This window comes from Bactrocera neohumeralis, chromosome 5 (assembly GCF_024586455.1).
Source record: "Bactrocera neohumeralis isolate Rockhampton chromosome 5, APGP_CSIRO_Bneo_wtdbg2-racon-allhic-juicebox.fasta_v2, whole genome shotgun sequence".
Taxonomy (NCBI): domain Eukaryota; kingdom Metazoa; phylum Arthropoda; class Insecta; order Diptera; family Tephritidae; genus Bactrocera; species Bactrocera neohumeralis.
Window position 1 is genome coordinate 41,715,289 of NC_065922.1, and position 24,497 is coordinate 41,739,785.

Consider the following 24,497-nt stretch of genomic DNA (forward strand, 5'->3'; position numbering starts at 1 on the left):
TAAATCAGGCTCCCCCTTAAGCTACAACAACCAAATTTGCTAAGTACAAATCCGAAAAGATAGTGTGAAAATGTATGAAATTGGAGGATAACCCCGTTCACTCCCCATATAACGAGACTGTTAAAAACTACTAAAACCGCGATGACTCAATAAGTAAATACGCCAGAGACATTTAATTTTACCGCAGATATGGTATGAAATTTTTTTGTGAAATCCGATACCTCGGGACCTGACCAACCGATTTCAACAAAAATTAGTACGTGGCATCCTTTTTACACTCTTATGTCACATTGCGAAATTGGACGAAATCAGACAACAACCACGCCTACTTCCCATGCAGCACATTATCAAATTTTACTTGATTCTTTCAGTTTCCAGTACACAAATTAAGCAGCAATTAATACAACGCGATGCAACATTTAAAGTCAAAGGGCAAGGTTGTACTTGTTATTAGTAACTGTAAGTATAATAATGAGAAATACGCTCGCATTCGATCTGTTCTATCAATTTATTTGAAAAAAGTTTAAGAATCTTTTATAGCATATATTTGCTTTTGAAAGGCTATAATATTGGCACACGGAACTACGTCTGTTTCTCAAACGTTTCATTCGTTACACACATTCTGATGTACAAAGCATTTATTTAGAAATATACAGCATAAGTACTTGAAAATTGCGTTCCTTTGGGGAAAATACTTATTTCCTGCCGGTAAGATAGTATCTACTGTAATGAAATCGATACAATATGGGATGTGAATGTCCCTACATAAACATTTATTTAGCTATTTTTATTAAAAAACATTGTATTGCGTAATTTTTGATCAAAAATTTATATGTACAATTCACTCTTGTCGTAACCAACGCAACACTTTCTTTGAAACATTTATTTTCGACACTGATTTCTACTTCTAATATATCTTTATATATTTTCAGCGGGAATATTCAATTTTACTCAAACACAAACCTGCAACACTTTCTAAGTATCCTCCAACTGCCGTCTGCCACTAAAGTAGGTCACAAATGGCACCACGGGGCGTATGCGTAACATTTTACATTTCATTTGTTGGGTAAAAGTCACGTTGTAAAATGGTCAAATATTATTATAAATTTAGTTAATGCCTAACAAATAAATAATGTTTTGTTCAATGCATGATTTGACCCTTCGCTATTATGTTATTGGACAACCACAGCACATAAATGTACACTTTCAATATTCACCACTTGTGTCATGGCATTCGCTGAATTTATCGTAATAATTCATATATTAAAACTAACAATAGTATTTGCTGCAATTGTAGAATAGTTTTCAACAGAAGCATTATTTAGAGTTTTTTTAATGTGCGACTTTTGATTTATGTATGTTGGTGCGTAGGCAGACTAACAGCGAGATTTAAATCTCTTTAATTTAAAAGCTTTATGAAAGCACGTAAGCCCACTAAATGCAGAAAACTGTGATCAACAATAAAACGAAACCATTTTGCAATTTAATTCTACCTTTTTATGGATTTAACACTCAGATTAAAACCTCAGCGAAACTTAAATAGCTTTCACTCAAAGTTTTCAGTATAAGCTATTATGTTTTAAGTGAAATTCATGTATGCCCATTTACAAAGAAAAACCAACGCAAAAGGTAACGCAATGACATGAAACTGCAACCTGAAATAAACTTTTGCAGCTGATTTTTAACAACTTTTTGATAGACTTTAAATACTCAAACATCAAAAGAGAAAGAGCTTAATCCTGCTTATATAGAAACCGTAGTGAAATTGTGGAAATAAAAAGAGCGAATCAGCATTAAAAATTGCTCGAAAAAAATAGAGGAAGACGCAAAAATAATCATTTGAGATGCCGTGCACAAAATTTCCTAAAAACAAGGTTATTCAGGCAGTGTACTCTGTAGGAAGTCCTTTATTCTGAGGACGAACGGAGATAAGCACCCGCCTTTCTTGCACTAGAAACCATTTAAATAAGTCAATATCGTTCTAGCAAAAAGTCATTTCACACACAAGGGTTAACCTCTAAATATTTGGTATCAAACGCAATTTGAAATGGTGGAAACCTGACGAAGGTCTCAACAAAGAGAACCTCATACAACAGTGAACGATAAAGGATGTGGTAATGGATTAGGGAGTATATAGCCCCTGGTTCGGATGTAGTTTATTGGGTCAAATATGGACAAGATTTTGTGTTAAAATATTTGATAAAATAATTTGAAGGAGAGTTTTGTGGATTTGAGTTATTTGATAACTACTACTGCCTACACGACAATGCTTAAACCTTCAAGCGAAACGAACACCACCCTTATTCTACATCCGCAGTCACTGCACTTAGCATAAGTTATAAAGTACAACGGATATTCAACAAATCATTAGTTTTAAAAACGGAGACTAAGTTAATATATAGACCGATTGCTACCGAAAATATACCTTCATTATTTACGGCATCTCATCTAATAACCATTGTAGAGAGTGGAAAAAACAGAGACCGTCATTAGCGATCTTGTGGGTTAGGAAAAATTGTGAACCGGTTTCGATATCGTACAGAAGAAAGCACCTAAGTTTTTCATATGACAAGCTGGTAACAAATTGGAGACTTGCTATGATTAGAAAGACTGCATTCATAAGGACTATATCAATTTAGTCGCAGTTGGGCTCACTTAATTCCAATCGGTCAGTTCCAACTATTGCTGTGTTTCAGAGAGTAAGACCACAACCAATCAATTTCATAGTTTATTTACCTGCTGAGATAGGCAGTTTAGGGGCAAGTAAAGTAACGAGGGATCCTAATATAGGTACTTTCGATCGGCTTACTAAGCATAGTATTCGCAACACCATCACCCATCTTGAGACGCAGTATTCGTTATTCGATAATATCCTCCAGCAAGCAGTGAAAAAATATAACAGCCGTAGCTGAGCGTACACGAACACGAAGGCCGTGGAGAGTCAATTCGGCGCCGTTTGCAGCAACGCGGAGTGACGTATGGAACTACTTGTCACATTTTAAGCGAAGCGTAACCTGACGAGGTTCAAGATTTGCCATTTCATCCAGAAAACAGCAACGATTTGAAGTGGTTTGTATGTCGGTAGAATTATCGGTCCATATTTCGTCCAAAATGATGCCGGTGAAAACGTAACCGTCAATGGCGCCATGAGTCGAGAGAAAAGTTCTGCGGAAGATTTATGGTCCTTTGCGCGTTGGCCACGGCGAATATCGCATTCGCTGGAACGATGAGCTGTATGAGATATCCGACGACATTGACATAATTCAGCGAATTAAAAGACAGCGGCTACGGTGGAGAAGGACCTGGCTTCGCTTGGAATATCCAATTGGCGCCACCTAGCGAAAAGAAGAAACGACTGGCGCGCTGTTGTTAACTCGGCTATAATCGCGTAAGCGGTGTCTACGCCAATAAAGAAGAAGAAAGACATTTAACGTTCAAGCGACAAATGTCACCAATCATTGAAATGTGGGCGCTCAACTGGTAGTAGCAAAAGCTACAAGGTCTTACCAGAGGCGTTAACTTGGTACCAAGGGGAGCTGTTAGCCTTTGGAGTTAACTCCAATCTGCTCATTGGGCTTGGCCCTTTGTGGAGATTCGTGGTGGCTGTGGTTGAAACCTAAAGGCAGGTAGGGTTCAAAAACCCAATTTGGAGTCGCACCTAAAAGTACGGCAGAGATTTTAGATCAGCCTCGCACCCGACCAAGGTGGTAAAGGTGTCCCTATTCACCTTAACCAATTGGAGTCAAAAATGCGTGCAAATGCATTTATATTTTGAGGCGCTGATCAAGCATTGTATTGATCTATGTGCTTCAAGGAAAGCAGCGTGAGGTAAGGGCGTCGCCGGCAGGTACTCACGTAAATCACAGTAATTTTTGTCCACCAAGATCGGACAGTATCTCTTCGATTCCGTCCTTGGAGTAAAGCATCACGCTTGTCATTAGATAGTTACCAGTCGAAATACTCGAACGAGTCTTCGAAAATTGAACTCAACGAAAATTGGACTCATATGAGATCATCCTCAATAAATTTGGAGTCTTGTGTCTTTTCTAAAAAAAAGGGAACTTCAAAATGGATCACCCTTTATAATTATGTTGTGTACGTGACAGCGTTACGATTCTGGCCATTTAAGAAAGCGGCACTATCATAATAGATACGACTTTCAATTGCGTGCCAATTTTTATTTAGGAATCCTAAATACTTGTAGGTAGGTAAAGTTGTAACTCAGCACAATCTCATTATATTGAATTTTTTTATAATATTAATTACCGTTAAGCGAAAAAAATTAATATATATCTCCACGATATGCATATATTTGGAATCGTACCTCAATTGACGACCAGACTCCGAGTATATTTATGCCTTGTGATTTTATTAAAAATCCATTAGCTACATGGAGGCCGCTTTAAACTGTAGAAGGTAGGACCCTCATTTCAGCTGATTAAATCAACACGCATTTCAAACACTTCAAACACAAGGAGAAAACAAATATGCATTCAGCAATGATATATACGGGAATATATTCAGATACACATACATATATACGCCATTAACTATATTAACGATATCAGGGCTGTAGCACTGCTGACGGGCCACCATTTATAGGTGGTAAATAAAATTTTATCGCTGCCAATCGATGTGTCGCACGCATTATTGCACATTTTTAAATAAATATACAAAAAAAACGGGCAAAAGTACTATAAATATGTACGGGCATTTTCAAACGTTTGTGCGACCACCATTTGCATGTGTGGGCGCCAACAAAAATGGCTGCGTTAAATGAAATGCAACGCGTGAAACGCGCGACTGTCCTAACAGCAACAACAGCAACAGTGAAGACGAAATATCAGCGCTTCAACCAACTTATATGTAAGTATATATATACAAGTATATATAGTGTAAGTAGTATGTAAAGCACATAAGCAGATACACAGCTGTAAATGGATCTGCGAGTACACACATATACCTTGGGGCCTCAATGGCTCGGCTGAAGTGCAGTAGCGTTGCAGCTACGAGTTCTCTTGCCACACACTTGAGGCAAACAAGTGCATCCACAAGTACACACACTGTGTACATTTAAGCAAATTCAACTGCAATTGGTACACATTCGCATTTGCGCTTCAAGTATTAGCTCACTCACACATCGCAACGCCGTGGGCATAATCATTTATTTCTGCGCTGAAAGTTTTACTCTTCAATACAGGGCGACTAAAGTTTTAATTTGCGCGAATGTTTAAGCACCTTTGAGAATAGATGAACTGTTAATGCGTTACAATTTGCATAAAGTGATTTACTCAGGTAATACTGCACCACCGCTTAATCGAACAACTCATTTGAACCATTCTAAATGCTGGAAGGCAAGAAGCAAGTTCTTCTTAGAACCGCTCTGGTTATTTGGAAAAATATATATTGGTCTTACTGTGGTTTGTTATGTCATTAAAAAAGTGAGATGAAGTCGCACTTATTCTTAGTCCCCATATACCGACTATTATGATTTTTCGCGCTTGCGCCCAAAAAAATCTTGAGTTTTTTGAAAATTCAAGTTGTAAGAGAATAATCCTAGTAGCTTTGTTTAACAAGTTTTAGAATAATCTCCGAATGAAGTAAATTTTGCTATTCTATTCTTACTTAGTTCTTAGCATGTAAAGGTAGAAAAGCTCTACTTAACCGAATCCGCGTCGAATTTCAGCGCACTGATTACGTAAGCTGCAGAATTCAGCTCATTAAAACATTTGTTTCCTACCCGCAAGCACCACAAAGTGCTCTTTATATAAATTATAATATGATACACTACGCAATTGGTTTAGTTTCTCAGCAATAGAAGCTGCTTATTGCTTTCGAAAAGATATATAATTTATCTTAAGTTAGCCTACGGACTTAAAGTCCCATTGCTGTCTTGTGAAATCAAAGCATATAATTTCTAAAAAAGTACAAACATCAGCTACTGTTAGAGAAATTATTGCTTATTATAGAAAGAATAGTTATGATTTTACGGAATATCTGTTCACCCATAAACTTTTATTCATATAACTTATTGCGGAATAAATGAATATAGCGATAGCAATACTTGACAGCTAATAAGAAGGCATGAATATCTCATTCAAAACTGTATTTATCGATATAATTAAAGAAAAATCGGTTCTTTGGAAACCTGTTCATTATTAAAATTAAGTTCTAGAACATGCGAGTTAAAATCTCCCAATCTTCAATTATTTGGAACCTAAAGATGAGCTTGGTGCGCTTTAGCGTCTGGAAAGCCAACTTCTTCGCTAATTTTGTCTTTAGGCACAGTGTGACTAGTCCTAAAATCCTGTCCTGTGGCGCGCATGATGACGAAGATTTTTGATATTTGCTAAAACTACTAAACGAACTTACCACTTACAACAGAAACAGATAAAGTGAAAAATATTCTCAAAGCGATTCAAGTATTTGGGAGAATTCATCCTATGGAGTAAGAGTTTCAAAATTTGCATCGGAAACGTGTCTGAGGTGGGTGGTTCATTGAACAAATTTTCAGATACATCAACGGAGTACTTTCAGCTTCTTTCATAGCATGGAACAGCCATGGAAATGAGAACAATTTGTTTATTTCAATTTCTTCTTCTTTACTATAATTTTCATCTATTTTTACCTAAATGAGGTCTTTTCCATGATTTTTTTTTCTTCTTGATGATAACATCTCTGCGATCCACTAGAAGGCATTATATAATTCTAACTTGAGCATCGATGATGGCATTGATCTTTTGAAGAACCAATTTTCTCTCTTTGATTGACTAAAAAGTTTTAAACCATATGCAGACCATCAAAGTGCACTCAAATTGACTCATATATAGTATTTCAAAATTCCATCAACGTCTCGACAAGTTTCGTTATAAGGTTGAGCTTTTTAACTTCTTTCTAAGCGTTTATTAATCTGGTAAGATTTTTCACCAATGTTTTGACGTCCACGTTTCTGGCAGACCTCCTTATATTAGAAAGACTGTGAAGTGAATTGGGTATTTTGGATTTCAGAAACTCCTTACGTTCTGTGCTGCTACTGAAAATATTGAAACTCAAGTACAGTGTTCAGCCGAGGCTCCAGCCAAATTCAGTCTGTTGGCACCACAGGGCGAAAGAACTGTTTAGTTGTTTTGACGTTGCATGTGATTTTGCGATCCTTCATATTTACTACCATTATCGTAGCTCTGCGAGCCGAGTTTTTGTTCAGTACACAACCTTTACAAATCGTTCAACTTTTTTAAGAAAATTCACGTTCTGTACAGAATGTGTTTCGAGAGCTTCACTCAACTCATGGTCAACATATTTGGCCTACTGTGCTACTATTCGCAACATCTTCATCCATTTTGAGACCCAGCATTCATTATTTGATAATATTCGACCGAATAGACCAAAACATCGCGCGACTCAATCGCCTGTTACCAGTCGAAATGCTCGAAAGAGTCATCGAAAATTGGACTCAACGGATAGACCATCTGATATGTCAATATTTGAATGAGTAATCTTCAAAAAATAAATTCCCAAGGATGTGCTTTTAAATGATAATAAACATTAAATTTAAATTTGAAGTATCTATGTTTTTTACGTAGGAAACCTCGAAATTGAAGACCCTTTAGTAGATGTTTTTTGAATTCAAGAACTCCGGGCCCGGGGGTAATCTTGATTTATCTCGAAAAATAATTAAAAAGAACTTTTCAATTAATTTTTTCCCATAATAAATGAAATAGAAAGAAAAGTAAGCAAAATAAGTCTTAAATTTCTGAATGCAGATTTAAAGCCACAATACAATACCTAAACATACTGCCGTAGCATATCCGTGTTGCAATGGTGTGGCGACTGTTGTTGGTAGTTGTCGACATGAGACAGCGGAAAGAATGCGAGAATGTGCAACATAATGCAAATACGGATACACCTTACGCATGCAAGGATTCGTTGGACCCACATTTCTACATACATATATGCTATATATACACTAAGGTTCAGGTAAAGGTGTCAATAGATCGTGGCATAAAATCCAATAATGTTATTAAGGAAATAGTCATATCCATATATAACAAAAAATTCAATTGAAACCACACAAATAATTTCCATTCCTTTACTTACTACTCTTCAGGAGCTAATCCACAGCAAATTGGCAATAATTATTTCTCCTCCTTTGAACTAATAAGCTTATATATTTTCGCTCGGAACATTTTGCTGCAGGATTTGCAGAATCGGGCATTTTTTTCGAAAAATATATGCAATTAAAATTAATTTTAGTTAGTGTAAAATATACAAATATGTACTAACAAGCTACCTGTAGGACTTTCATCTGGCCGCTAGTGTATAAACATACCATATTGGGACAGAGTTTGTTCGAAACCAAATGGATGGAGAATTTTTGTGCATTGCGAAACTATTTCGTTACATTTACAGCACGAAGTGCATAAGTATGCAAGCCGCAAATACAAAAGATATATACTTAGATACACATATTTATATAACATAACTGTACTATACAAAACATTAAACGCGTTTTGTTTCAAACGAACAATGGACTCAGCCGTCTCGAGCAAAAGTAATTTACGCCAAAGCTCTTTTCCAACTCTAATTGTTGGTGTTGAAGAAAATGGAATACTCTTGTCTTCATCACTGTATGCATGAACGCAAAATGTGCTCACTCATACATGGCACAATGCACACACATATAAAGCATACGCAACTGTTTTTCTTATGCATTTCTCAGGTTATAATGCACGCTCCCATGTACATCGCTCATTGAAGTGTAAATGTGATGCGACCCCTCTAGGAAAAGCTGAACTAGCCAGACAATATGTGTTCCGCATTGACCACTACCGCAGAGTCTGTCAGCAGCTCGATATCCATTAAATATACAAAATGTGGTTCATGGTACCCGAAAGTCTATGCTGTAAATTATTTCGTAGAGTCTGATAAGATAAATTCTAAAATCACCAAAGAAAACAATTATTAAACAAAAATTCTATATATTTATTAAATTAGTTTCGATTTCATAGGACTTAAGTTGTGGAAAGGCGCCAGAAGAAACATCGTTAATATACTATGACTCAACAATACTGCCATGAATTTAGGAAGATTCTATTATACAAAACTCTCCATGTTTGTGTCGGAAGGGTGGAAAAAATTTCGCCAAGTTCAAGCCCTCCAGTAGTGGCCTAAAAGCATACTAATTACACAAAGCCTTCGTTTTCCCTCCGAAAATTAATGCTTTCAGAAATCTTGCTTTATTACAAAAACATGTTAGCATCTGCGAACCGTTAACCAGTCGCGTACAAACTGTCCTCACTGCAGGGTATGTGCCTAAAAAGTTTGTCTTTAAGCCAACCCAAAGGGAAGAATGTTACTTATGCTAATGAAGCTTTGGAGAATGTACACACATACATACATAGGAATTCATATTTTAAACAACAGATGTGAAAGTAAGTTGGCACTTTAATGGCTCACATACACATACACACACACACACAGACACAATCGCATGACATTTGAAAATGTTAGCGCACTTTTAGGCGTCAAAATAAGTTATAATTTTTGCGAAATCAATTAGAGATTGCATATATATGTATTAGGCACGTCAAGTTATGCGCACATGTACAGTTGCTAATTACATTAACCTATACATGCAATTTAATATTGATTAATTATTCATGCAAGTGCTAATTAAGTTACAAACTGCTCAATCAATTTGTAGTTGAAGCATGCTAGTTATAAGAGTAATGTAACAATGCCTCTTGCACTAAAGCTCCTCTGAACACCAGTTCATTCATTTACTTAATCTATGTACATATGTATATAAAAGAAAGTTGTTGTTAGTTACACCCTTTATAACTCAAGAACGGCTGAAAATTGGTGAAGAGGTCGCTTAGAACCAGGGTAAGGACATAGGATACCTTTTATTTCTTTATGTCAAAGTTTAATACAACTCATAAATACAAAAATTATATTTCGAATAATAAGCATTTGTTCAAAATTCATGTTTGTAGGAATCATTTGAATATATGTATGCGTACAATTTTAAACAGATTCTTCCTCAAAAATAATACAATTGCTAAGTATTTGGAATAGAAGAAAAGAACTGAACCAAATACGCAGGGAAATAGATTATAACTGGCTCAGTAATCAATCGTTGAGTATGTATTATATTTGTATTGGATACTAAACGGTTTGCCGATCTCTAAGTCCGAACACGGGAATTCGATTTTCAATGGCTTCACAAAGGACTACTTCTAGTCCATGTGCGATCTCTGATCAGCCATCTTACCTAACCTAACCTATGTATTATACCACGTGCATCCGAAAAGACTGATGTCATAACCTTTCCAGCGGCCGTTTTCGTCTTTCGACGCCTGAGAACCGGTTCATCATTGCAGTCCACTAGAATAACAGTCGATTGGACTACAGTGGCAAATGATGGAGCTATGTTTCTGTCACCGACGCAAAAGTTCGACTTTATTTCGATTAGAGAGCACTTAAACACTTCTCAGAACTTGCGAGGCACCAACTTTGCTCATTTCGCCTGTTTCCAGCTTAGCAAATATCTTTTCAGCGGTGAGCCCAAATTCAACAGTATTTTCCCCAAAAGAGCAATGCTTTATTAACACATGAAATGCTTTATGATCCATTTTTTTGTAAACTAACACAAGTTGCGATTACAAAAATTCTATATCTCATTAACTAATAGTTATAATCCAACTAAAAGAAATCATATAGTTCGTAGTAGTAATATTATCTATGTATCAGCCACAGCGAAGCGTGGACGGGTCCTCTAGTATATTAATAAATAATCTTTAGTAACAAATTATGTATTTTAATTTTTACAGTAATTTGTATTGTGAGTCATTTACAATGGCAAAAAGCTGTTTAAAATTCGTTAAGCAAAGATTGGAAGCTCTTAAGAAAGCACACACTTTAGTCAGTTATCAAGATACTTTATATTTATATACAGTGAACAACTTTTGTTGGATTCGCCTCCTTTTGAAACTCTCATACAGTCGACTGCTGTTTACTTCGGGGCTCATATGTATAAATCCACGATTCATCATCTGTCACGTTCTCAGAGGCATGTTTCGAAGCACTGCTATCGTATATTTTTATACTCTCGCAACAAAGTTGCCAAGGAGAGTATTATAGTTTGTTCACATAACGGTTGTTTGTAAGTCCTAAAACTAAAAGAGTCTGATATAGGGTTATATATACCAAAGTGATCAGGGTGACGAGTAGAGTTGAAATCCGGATGTCTGTCTGTCCGTTCGTCCGTCTGTCCGTCCATCCGTCCGTGCAAGCTGTAACTTGAGTTTCTGGATTGAAATATCATGATGAAACTTGGTACACGTATTTTTTTGCTCCATAAGAAGGTTAAGTTCGAAGAATGGGAAAATCAAAGTTTAATCAACCCACAAAATGGCGGAAACCTATAAAGTGTCAAACTAAGCCATAAATAAAGATATTAAAGTGAAATTTGGCACAAAGGATCGCATTAGGGAGGGGCATATTGGACGTAATTTTTTTGAATTAATCGTGGCCCCCACCCCCTACTAAGTTTTTTGTACATATCTCTAGGAAACTACTAAAATGTCAACCAAACTCTAATAGAGTCGTTTCTTCAGGCATTTCCATATAAGTTCAAAAATGAAAAAACGGATATAACCATGCCACCTCCCATACAAAGGTTATGTGAAAATCACTAAAAGTGCGTTAACCGACTAAAAAACGTCAGAAACACTAAATTTTACGGAAGAAATGGCAGAAGGAATCTGCATTATTTTTTAAAAATTCAAAATGGGCGTGGTCGCCCACTTATGGACCAAAAACAATATCTCAGGAACTACTCGACCGATTTCAATGAAATTCGGTATATAATATTTTCTTAACACCCTGATGATATGTACAAAATATGGGTGAAATCGGTTCACAATCACGCCTTCTTCCAATATAACGCTATTTTGAATTCCATCTGATGCCTTCTCTGTATAGTATATACATTATTAACCAATGATGATAGCGGAATAAAACTTTACACAAATACGGTATTTGAAAAATATGTAAATGACTAATAATGAAATCTCGATTATCACTTTATCGTGCGAGAGTATAAAATGTTCGGTGACACCCGAACTTAGCCCTTCCTTACTTGTTCATTAACCAATCGATTCGAGACTTTTTTGAGAGATCGGCAATTTGTGTGGGATTGAACGTGAACCAGACATTTTTCTACAACTAATTGCAATTCTGAATATATGCCGGTACCTTATTGCCTACAGTTGCCGCTTTCTCACGATAGATCACATAACATCTGGCAATATTAGTTTGTGTATAGCAATAATAGTTTCTGGAACAATAACTGATGACCTTTCCGCAATTCTTTTTGAAGTGATTTACGACCTCGACTTAATTCACCATACCATCTATAATAGTTGGTCCTTAGAGGAGCCACATCGCCAAAACTTGAATGAAATTCATTGTTGCTGAATTAATCCAGATCGAAAGTTTTACAACAAATCGCGCGAAAATGTTCGCCATTTAATTATGTTTTTTGCATCGATGGGTAATTTAAATTAATGCAGAAAACACATATGGCACTCCTATGTCAAAACGGTCTGACTTACCTCAAAAACATCAAACTTTACTATATTAGGACTAATGAAATATCCATTACTTTTGCATTAAAAATTCAACTGTTGGTAACTCTGTAGCCACATGTTGTCAGGTATAATTATACACGAAAGGTAGTAATAACTTGATGTTGGGTTCAAACTATGAGGTGAACGCTATAGATTAGCTCAGTCGCTATCGATGTGTGTGGCGCGGCTTTGTCCTGGTGGCACACAGTTACTATGCTATTAGCCGAAGATGGCTTATTACAAAAAGTATAATCATTAACAGTATAGGTCATAGTAGACGACTGTCTACAAAATCTTCCTGAATTAATTCCGGCTTAGCCATCGTTTGCACCGGCTCACCGCAATTCAACTGAGACTGTTTTTGTTTTAAATTCCCGTAAGTAATGCACTTTGCATCACCAGCATCCATCCACTTCAGAAATGGATTGATCTTTCTGCGTTTCGCAGATGAAAATTTGTTCATCATGTTTTTTAATTAATTCGTGTGTTACCCTTCTATTGAGCTTATTTTATATCCAGCCTTATTAAAATGGTAAAATATAAGAATGCTTAAATGCCGCACTTTTGGAATCGACGATTTCCATTATTTTATCTACAAGTACATATGTATCGCCAATTCCAGAGCGTGGTGCATCTTTGACATCAAATTTTTCAGAACGGAATCGATGAAATCAAAATTGTTCGATTGGCGCCGATATCATCAGGATCAGAAATTCAAGCTTTCAGCAACTTGGCATGCGTTTTCGCCATTTTCTAAGACAAACTGTAATACATCGCGTATTACAATACATATAATAAATATAGCTTTTCAATTAAGATATGCAAATAAAAACCAACAGAGCTCCTCATGTGGCTACAATGATCCTAAAATAGTGTAATACGTTCCGTTCCTCTTCTTTATTGGCGTAGACACCGTTTACGCGGTGATAGCCGAGTTTACAACAGCATGCCAGTCGTTCTTCCTTTTTGCTGTTTGGCGCTAATCGGATATTCTTAATTTAGGCAGGTCCTTATCCACCTGATCTTTCCAACGGAGTGGAGATCTTCCTCTTCCTTTGTTCGCCTCGAGGGCACTGCGGCGCATACTCTCAGAGCTGGGGTGTTTTTATACATTTGTACAACACAACCTAGCCAGAGTAGCCGATGTCTCTTAATTCACTTGCCAAAGTCACCGTACATCTCCCACATCTCTTCGTTCCATCGGCTGTAGTATCAGCCGTTTAGCTTTGCTTGGATACCAAGTTCAGACATAGCGGCGTAGAATCAGTACCTTTTCGCGCTGTCAAAGTCTTTAAAATTGACGATCTTTCTTTCACGATCTTTTCCAAGATTTGGCGCATGGTGAAAATCTAGTCAATTGTAGATTTTCCAGGTCTAAAGCCACACTTTGTTGTCTTCAGACGGGTAATTGCTATTCAAACTTCATCTTGATCGGGCAATGGCATGCCTGCTTCATCGTCATCGATTGGGGAATCGGGTTCGCCACATCCTGATGTTATGCTTTCACTGCCATTCAGCAGGTTAGAGAAGTGTTGCCTTCATAATATAAGTATTTATGCTCTGGGCATCTGTCACTAGATCACCTTTGGGGGTTCTACGAGAGTATACTCCGGTCTTGAAACCTTCTGTTAGTCGCCGCATCTTTTCGTAGAATTTTCGAGCATTACCCTTGTCTTGTCGTACTCACGCATTTCATGCTGTCTCTGTTTTTGTCTGCAAATGCGTCTCGCTTCCCTCTTCAATTCTCGGTATCTATCCCATTCCGCACATGTCAGAGAGCAAGAGTGCAATTCGAACAGAAAATCATTCGGTTCTTTGTTGTGATTACAGCTTCTCGTCGTCGCACCTTTCTTATGTTTGTTCATATCAGGAGCAGCAATTAAAATTTTCAGACACTTGGCTACTAAAATTCCTTTATTAATTATTAAAATATTAGTATTTTTGCTGTAGTGACTAAACACCATTTTCTCCTTAAATATTATAATAAAGTTTAAGAAAGAATTCCTTGTATTGTTCACAATTTTATGCTGAGATTTTAAATGTGAAACTTGATGTACCAATTCAGAACATGTTCCCCATTTTTATATCGATCCTTGATATACTGAGGTGAGGTGAGCGAGATCTTGATATTGCTATTTGAATAGCTGAACTTGCCGTGACCATGGATCTATATACCACTATGATTAATTTGAGACTAACGCATGTGTAGAGGTGGAACTTTTACAGAAAGCAAGAAGCCATTTCAAATTTGTGATTTTAGGTATATAAGAACTTCTGAACCACTTTCGATCGAGCAACCAGTTTACATCTTTGAGAAACTGCTAGAAACTTTTCCTTATGTATATTTCTTTGACTTCTCTTTATAAAATGCATAATTAGCTTTCTAAGAGTTAAATATTAACTTTATATGGCAGAAAGCACAGCAGACTCTACCAGAGTCTAATTAAGAATAGCCAAGATTTATGTCCAACTTGTATTTCTTATGAACTTGATCTTGTCCGGACAATAAATACACGTCGGCTTATAACAATTTTCGAACTTCTTTAATACTACCAAACATTGATTTTTATTTATAGAGATGAAAGATTTATTCGTCCTTCACTTTTTAGTCTTTTCTTTCACGAAAGTGTAATCTGAAACTCCAACACCAGGAATTCCACTAATGTAAGCACTTTGCCAATACATTAAATGCATCATCATCAAGTGCAGCACCAAACAAAATCCAGACAGAATATATATAGTATATAGCAGGAGAGCTAGAGCTGAATGGGAAAATCACTTGCTAGCGTTACATCGCTGGAAAGTGAAGTGGAAACGAAGTAAAGCAAACTAAAATATGCAATAAAAAAGAGAAACGGCAGCGAGAAGAGAAAAATCGTGCCTGCCACAATTGTCACACTCACATGCCCACACGCGTTGATGACACATGCCATTTCAGAAGTTCGCAAACTGCGAGCAGAGTGCCCTGCAAACTGCTGACACTGCGTCAGTGTTACTTTGCAACAATACACTTGTAAGTGACATTTACAGTAGCAAGTTGCAGCGCCTCAGCTCCACACAGTCTCATTTGATATTTTACTTTTGTATATTTTTCATATTATATATACAGTTGTGTACATATTAATAGAACTGCGAGTTGGTACATGCTTTAATGCAAGGCCGAATGTAAAGCCACCGTATCTACCAGATTTGGTGGTCTTACTTCTCCATCTTCTTCTCTCGGCCAATTCTCTCAGCGCTGCAGTGTTTTCGATCATTCGGACGACATGACCTAGCCAGCTTAATCGCTGTCTCTTAATTGGCTGAACTTTGTCCATGTCGTCATATATCTCGTTAGCTCATCCATCCTCCATCCACCCTGATAGTAGGACGCTTAAATTCGTAAGTTTAAGACAACTAAAGAAATATCTAATCCCAGTGGCATTTCGTTACTTCATAATTCGAATATTTTGTGTGACCATGGGGGGAATTGCAAAAAGTGCAGTCTCACTAGCCTAAAAGAAGTAGGACCGCCGCTCTCTTCTGGCGGTTTATTACTAGATGGTTTAACTTCAAATGAGCTTGGTATATGCTGGTCACCTTTCTGCCCCGAGGTAAATTATAAGAGAAAGATTGGGCTTTTCGCACCAAACAAAGTTTTTCTTCTACTAGTTGTAGGGATTTTAACTGTCCACTCTCCGATCGGGTTTCACTTGGTAAGATCAAAAATTTTATCGGATGGCAGTTGTTGAAAGAAATGATCTCCACATTTTCGCCTTTGCCAGATCAATATTTTTCGATTAATCCAAAATTCGCCGTAATAGAAAGCAAAATGTTCAATTTTTTTTTTGTTTTGGTTAATCAAGTGTGGGACACTGCTATTTTTGTGAACACACATTTCAATCTAAATTCAATATAAACAACCCAAATCGAATCAGAATTAGCAGGATATTAGCACTGCTATTAGATTGAACACAACTGTATATATGTATATACCGCTGGTACTGCATTTTTTGTACCGCATTGTATCAATAGAGTCTCGAATAATTTGTAAGTCACGTAAACTAAGCGATTTTACACTTTTTTCCAATTGTCAACATCCGGCAACCAAGTTCCGTTACCCAACACCAATGCAAGTTACCTCAGTGCATTTACTTGCTTGTTTGGTTTAAGAAGTAAATGGAACGTGATTCACCGACGCACACCAAGCCAACTACGCGGCGGTGTTTGTGATGGCAAGTGTGCATAGTTGGACGAACCAGCGCGATCTGCCAGATATGTATTTGAAATGCAGCACACGCAGATTTGCTCAATCAATGTAAACTCAACCAAACGCCAGAAAAATCCCGAACAGAAGCATGTGGTAGGGGTGTGACTCTGTCACTTTCGTTGGCTTTACTTCGATTGTAGTGCACTTTAAGCCTTCGAAGGTGCCATTTAAATTTGTTCCTATTAATATTTTCAGAATTATCGAGCAATAATGCTATCAACAAATAATTTAAATGAAAAATTTGCCGAATGTTGTCATCGTGGCCGATGCTGCGTCGTATGTTAAACGGGTATGATGGTCTCTTAAAACTTAATTTTATTGCTTAAAGAGAGCATTTGACAGAATATGTTAAACTACAAACAGTTTCACAATTATACAAATCTGTTAGAAGAGATGTTAAAATATGCCAACATTACCAAAAATTGCTTGAATTTTCTCTAAGGACCTTAACTCAAAACTGTAGCTAAGAACTGTTATGTATTACTAATACTATTTCTTCGAATGCAATGAGTTATAAATCAATTCAATGAATGGAAACAATACCAGCTCACCTGAGTACTCCAAGGATTAACTCGGATGTAAGTCCTGCCCTCTTGTGCCACATATCTTGTGAGTGTACTAATCATGTTAAGTAAAATAAATTAAATTCAATGAATAACGGAGTTTCCAATACTCAATGCAGCCGAAGCAAAACAAACATCGCCTAACCAATTGAGTGGCATGCATAAATTATGCCCCAATAAAAGTTTGCCTAGCTCAGTTCAATACGTATACGAATACGAGGGTGGTCCAATAATATAGTAGCCTAACAAAGAAAAATTAAAATTTTAAAACAATGGAGATCTGTTTCTCTGGGGAATCCTCTTATTTGGCGAATCACTCCAACTTCTTTAACCAGACGGAAATATTCGTTTTCTGGAGATCTTCAAAGTACACCACGGCCACGGCGGCTTTATCACGCTTGGAAAAAAGAAAGAAAGAAGTCTTACTGAGCGAAATTTGGCCAATACTGTGGAGGAAAGCAGCAGTTTGTAGTCTACTTCGATCACATTTTTCACGGTTTTGAGCGGTTTGGAATAACAATCTTTTCTTCGCCAAATAGCGCCACCTTTTCTCGGATTTGGCGACAAATCAGCCATTTATTTCGGCATAATAGAGTCTTTTGATCACACGAATACACGAACAACCAATACTACGCAGGAAGTTACAGTCGTTTGAGAGGTACTTATGGTTGTGGATTCATCGGGCAACAAGACCAATTACTTATCGGACCGCCCTCATATGTATGCACCTGCATATGTAGTTACATTGATTTTCGTAAAATTTATTACTAGTTTCCTGCGGCTACTTCAGTTGTTTCCAGCTAACCACAGCAAAGACTCTGCCAGTTACTGTGTGTCTGGTGATGCTGCTGCTGCTGCCAACGGTTTGGAACTTTTAATTACGCAAACTTCTACCAGCAACGAGTACACCAATGCAAGCATCATTTCCCAATTTCATCGATCTGATTTTTTTCTGATTAAATTTAGCGTTTTTATATACTTAAATGACCGTGTTAGCAAATCAGGCAGCTAATTAAAAGCTTAAACAAGCAGTAGGATTAGAGACAGATAAGTAGTAAATCACAAAATGTGGAGTTATCAATAGCCTTTTTTTGACAGATCACACGTGAGTCATCATCATGGAAAGGCTTACGGCTGAGCATGCTTCGCAACACGATCACCCATCTTGAGACCCAGCATTTATTATTGGATGATATTCGACCGAATAGACCACGTCCAGCACGCAATGAAGAGAAGCCGTAGATGAGTACACGAAGACCGTGGATTGTCGATTCGCAGCAACACGGACTGACGTTTTTGGTATGTAAACAAGCAAATTTGCCGCATCCGGAAAAACCAGAGGTTTGATTTGCTTTGCGTAGTGGAATCATCGGTCCATATTTCTTCACAAATGATGCAGGTAAGAACGTAACCGTCAATGGCGACCGTTATTGCGCAATGAAAACCAACTATTTGATGCCCCAAATTGCAGCTCGTGATCTCGGCGACATTTTGTTTCAATAAGACGGCGCCACTTCCCACACATCTCAGCAATAAATGAATTTATTGAGAGAACACTTCGGTAAGCAAACAATTTCACGTTTTGAGCCGATCGATTGGCCATCAAGGTCCTGTGATATCACACCGTTAGACTTTTTCCTGTGGGGATAGCTAAATTCTAAAGTCTATGCGGACAATACCAGTTCGATTCAGGCCTTGGAGCAAACCATTATTCGTGACAATCTTCAGTTATCAGTCGAAATGCTCGATCGAGCCATCGAAAATTGAACTCAACGGATTGAGCTCAAACTATCCACTATATAAAATAACAGGAAATACTTAGAAAATTATGACTTTATGCATCAGAATGACTATCTAATGAATTGCGCTGAGCTACTCGAGAACAACGAAAATAAAACATATGACAACTGTCACCCAAAACCATATTTCAGCTACCACTATAGATAAAGCCTACCTAAATTTGTCCTCAAAAAATGCAACGTAAGTGGTCGCACTTTAGCCATCACTAGGCTGATTGTGTTCCCAAGTGAGTACAAGATAAGATCCTCCGATTGATACATTCTCCGCGGCTTATCCTCCAAGTTTTCTAACATAGACAAATTAGCAACTGAAAAAATAAGGAATCAGGGGGAAAAGCAATAATACTCATCACAGCCGTGTCCAAGTTTCAATTTATAATTGGGATTTTTCGTCTAAGTGATATTCCATCTCTAACTCATGCACTCTGCGTGATTCTTCAGAAAAAATCGATCGATCTTGCGAAGGCATCAAATGTGATAGATATGCTCCTTGTAAGTTCCGAAATCGAAAACAAAAAGCTGAGGGACATTTTCGATCCATTTATTCAGACGCCAAGGAAACCAAGAATCTGCAGCCGACAAACAAAACGCGAAAATTTGTACGTGAGAACTTGCGAAGAATACTACAGGATCTCAGCATACATTCGAATCGGCGAAGATTTGATTTATTCTAGAGAAGTATTGAATGGATTTCAAATAAGTTTGCTGCTTCCAGAAAAGTATGTGCTTTGAAAACCAAATAAACGTAAAAGCTTATTGCCTACTTGATAGATAGATTCAAAAGCCTTTTGAATAATGACAACGTCTTTCGACGTTTGAAGCTCAAAGGTGAACTGGCAGTGCCATTGAGGGCAGAAGCAAAAGACAACAAGTTAACGACTACTCCATTGGAAACGTTGAAAAACTGTAATATAGACCTATATCCCATAATTCATAGTTTTTTTCGCATATTCTGCACACTTCTGATGACGAATGCGAGCTCTGAATGCTTTTTTTCGACACTTCGCCGCATGAAAACGTGGCTGAGGACGAACATGCTTCAAGATAGATTGATCGGCCTGACGTTACGTTCTTCATGCTTGATGACATTGAAGTCACCACAGAAGAAGTTCTTGAAAGATTCTCAAAACTTGGCTCACATCATTTTGTTTTGTGAAATTTTTCTGTTCAATACGCGAACTGACTATAATATTAAACATTGCAATAAAGTATGTCACCCACATGTCAAAGATTAAAGCAGGGGCGGATCCACGGTGAACTGCGGACAGTTATATACAAGGTGCGTTCCAAAATAAACAGGACTTAAAAAACAGAATAAATGGTTTTTTTTTGCCAAAATCAATTTATTTTATTCAAAATTGTCTCCTTCTGCTTCAATACAACAGTTTGCACGGTCCAAAAGCATGTCGAACGAGTGTTTAAGCTCGTTGGCGGTTATGAAGGTGCAAGCCTTTTGAATGGCCTCTACGCCTGCATAGCGCTTTCCTTTCATGGGCAAATGCATTTTTCCGAAAAAGAAGAAGTCGCACGGTGTATACGGGGAGTGGTTAATGGTGATTTTTGGTCAAATAATCGTCCTTCGAATGTTGGATTCTGAGCAATTTTTGGTCGTCAGTCAATTTGTGCGGAACAAACCGTGCATACACCTTTCGTAAGCCCAAATGTTCGGTCAAAATGCGATAAATCTGTGTTTTGGAGATGTTCAATTCCATTTCCATGAATTTCAATCATGATTTCGGCCGATTTTGATGAATTCACGCACAGTTTCGATCGAATTTCCGGTGATCACGGATTTTGATTGGCCCACATGTTGATCGTCATTTATGTCCTCACGACCACTTTGAAAACGTTGAAACCACTCGTGCACTCAGCTACGGGATAGGCAATCATCGCCATAAACTTGTTTCATCAATCGAAACGTTTCGGTAAAAGTTTTACCAATTATAAGATAAAATTTAATGTTGGCTCTTTGTTCGAAGCTCATTTTCGCACCGATAACAGAAGCATACTGACACTTAAAACGCAATAACTTCACTTGCAATCAATGAAATGTCATAAAATTCTCATTGGACAATCGATAAAAATAGCAGATTCTAACGCACCAGTCGACATATAGATTCAAAAAGTCCTGTTTACTTTGGAGCGTACCTTGTATATATATATATTTAATACAATACTCTTAATTTTTCAAGTAAATGTTTATCCCACACAAAAAACTATTTCTGGATCCGCACTTGTTACAACAAACTTTAACAATTTTTTTTGCAAACTTATTGAGTTTCCAGCTACTTTCCAGAAGTCTCTTCAGCAGCATCGTGGACCTATTTGCACTATTGTTTCGTTCCAATTGTAGCTCACAAAACAAAACTCAGCGTTTGCCAGCAACCCGACTAAATACCCGAAACTGATTCTCAATTCGTGCTTTGTAAGTGTTAGTGTGTGTTTGTATTTGAAGGAAAATTTTAAATGGTTCTATTGGCACAAGTGCTTAGTATTTGCTGAAATTGTGTACTTTAAGTGTGGCGTAGTGTTTATTTTATTCTATTCATTAGGTCATTAAATATTTGTATTTGTCTTTAGACGAACGGTTGATGAAAGTGAAAAAATTTTTAAGTCAGCATATGGCTTTTCACGTCTCAACCCAATTTTTTGAATGATATATGAATATTTGGTACTAACGGGCCTTCCGTGTTCTGTATAAAAGTGCGCGAGCAATGCTAGGCCTTTCACAGTTCAAGTTCTCGATTCATAAGTTAAATTCCATTTGAGGGCAAGGTGAAATGAGACCTCAAACAATACTGTTATTCGCCCTTGTGGCTTTACTCTGCCTGGTACAGCACTCCGCATTTGCAGCAGACGACGCCAGCAATGCCGCAAGTAATGAGGACAGTGATGCTTCGAGCAGCAACAATGAAGCTAATACGGGTATGATAATGATAGCGAAAGCGATGATGATAAAACGGGTAATGATGCAAATACCAATGATAACACAAGTGATGACGCAGTTGACAATGATGACACAAGCAACAATGACAGTAGTGATAGTGATGGTGATCTTGACGATTCACAAACTGAAGACGCGTCTACGAATGATAATGATAACAGTCCTTCAAATGGTAGTGCCAGCAATCCATCAGGGAAAAGAAGCCCGTCTAGTCAGCGCAAAGCTCAAAGAAAACGCCAAGCAGCAAAGAGACAACAACGCCAAAATCGAAAAAAGCGCCAAAATAAAAAACGTCGCCAAAACAAAAGACGTCAGAATCAAAAACGACGTCAACAAAATAATAGGCGCCGACGAAATAACAGGCGCCCAGCCCGTGGTTAGCTTGTTCACTACACAGCTGCTACCTATACAGATGCATTTTCTTTTTTAAATCTCCTTACTTCATCTAGTTGATTTCGAATTCTGCTATAAACTATGAAATAAACAACCTAATTTACATCATTTAACCTAATTTATACTTTAAATGATTTATTTCGTTTTCGATTGGAAGTGATGAACTGACAAAAAACAATTCATTTTAAAGAAGCTGAAAAATTGTTAAAACATACAAGTTTCTATGAAAATAATTGTTCCCACTTAAAAATATACAATATTTTTATCTTTATCAAGAAAAGTTATAAATAATTGTTCCAGTAATTTTTTGCTTTGCGCAACCCTTTTGAACCACTCGCCACCCTGAGGCGACCATGTTGGTTTCATTGTGAACGTACACTAGGGACGTGGGAAAGGACTGTGAATGGCTACTTTCGCTACTCCCTACACCATGTTCCTAATCATTGGACATCAACTTTATTACACATACATACATGCATTCATTCATAGTATTGTAGTTACATATATTCTTGCTAAAGCCTACAACAGCTTAAATACAAAATATTGCATACTTTCAGGCTTTCAAGTTATGCGACAAACAGACCAACATGTGGAAATCAATTAAGTCGTCCTAATCATTGGATAATAACTTTATTATACCGGTTTTTCCTCTAGCGATAATATGATTTCTAAGTGTCGTGTCGGCCATTTTTGATATGTCGTAATCTGTAATTTTTTGCATTTTATTCAGTAATGTTTTACAAGAACAACGTTTACAAATTATTCAGTTTTATTATCAAAATAGTAATAAATAGTTATGAATATCATCTTATCCGATGAGGTTCATTTTAATCTGAGCGGTGTGGTAAATAAACAAAACTGCCGATTCTGGTGCGAAGAAAATCCACAATTATTCATGAACAACCATTACATTCACCTTAATTGGCAGTTTGGTGTGATCATCGGTTCGTATTTCTTTCGAAATTAGGCTGGTGTCACCGTTACTCCCAATGGAGAGAGAGTATAGATCGTTGATAAAAAACCTTTCATGGCTTCAATTGGAAGAAGTTGATCTTGACAACATCTGGTTCCAACGGCAATTTGAAGTCATTGGTCTTTAGCAATAAACCAGACTCTCTTCAAGCTTTAGAAGTCAATACTGAACGTGCTATTCATGACATACGGCTTGATTTAGTGGAAAAAGTAAGTACTCGAAAATTAGATTCATCAAATTCGTTCCTGCAAAAAAGTCGTGGAGACCATTCATATGATGTTATATTCAAGACTTGATTGTATCGATTGTACTTCACATTAAATAAAAAACATTGACTTGACCATTAGTGTGCGTGTTTTTTTTTTTAAAGAAATCCTATCATTCTTATGGGAAAACTCTGGACATTCAGACCATATACAACATAAATATATGTTTGTTTACGCGTCTTCAATCCACCGTTCCTGAATTTACAATGCTCAAGTTAGCTGTGTTTGTCGGTTGAGGAAATTTTTGGCAGCATTACAGTCGAGACGAGAGAAGTGTTACAAGCCCAATATTATTAAGTCAGTGGAATTAAATATATTAGTAATAAAAAATATATATGTTATTCTTATTTTATAAGCGATTTTTATATAATAGGTGAAGGAAAATATGTCTGACAGGTCAGACAGGAAAACTAAACAATTGTCGTTTTTTAACACCGACAATATAGAAAAAATGATTTCAAACAGCTAAAACAAATTAAGAAAACTCTTAATTTTTAGATTAAAAATGCTAGTGTGGTAACACTGTTAACCCATCTTTAGCCATCGTTGCGCAAGCGCAACATTTCAAATTTGTTTTTTTTATTTCTAAAATAAGGAAATAAATCTATGAAATGTAAGCCAGTCTCAAAAAGAAGAACTAACAGATAGACAAAAATTTTTTTTTTTTATGGTTTTTCA

At 37.0% G+C, this 24,497-nt stretch overlaps 2 protein-coding genes across 2 annotated transcripts in view; both read left to right on the top strand.

Moving 5' to 3' along the window:
* LOC126759960 (uncharacterized) overlaps positions 1-24,497 on the top strand; it is a 410,786-nt gene that overhangs the window by 129,487 nt on the left and 256,802 nt on the right. The gene's annotated exons all lie outside the window — the stretch shown is intronic.
* On the top strand, positions 22,012-22,666 carry LOC126760000 (pre-intermoult gene 1 protein-like). Its single transcript, XM_050475317.1, is given in 2 exon segments — positions 22,012-22,199; positions 22,202-22,666. Coding segments are annotated over 2 exon segments (543 nt in total). The 5' UTR covers positions 22,012-22,023; the 3' UTR covers positions 22,569-22,666.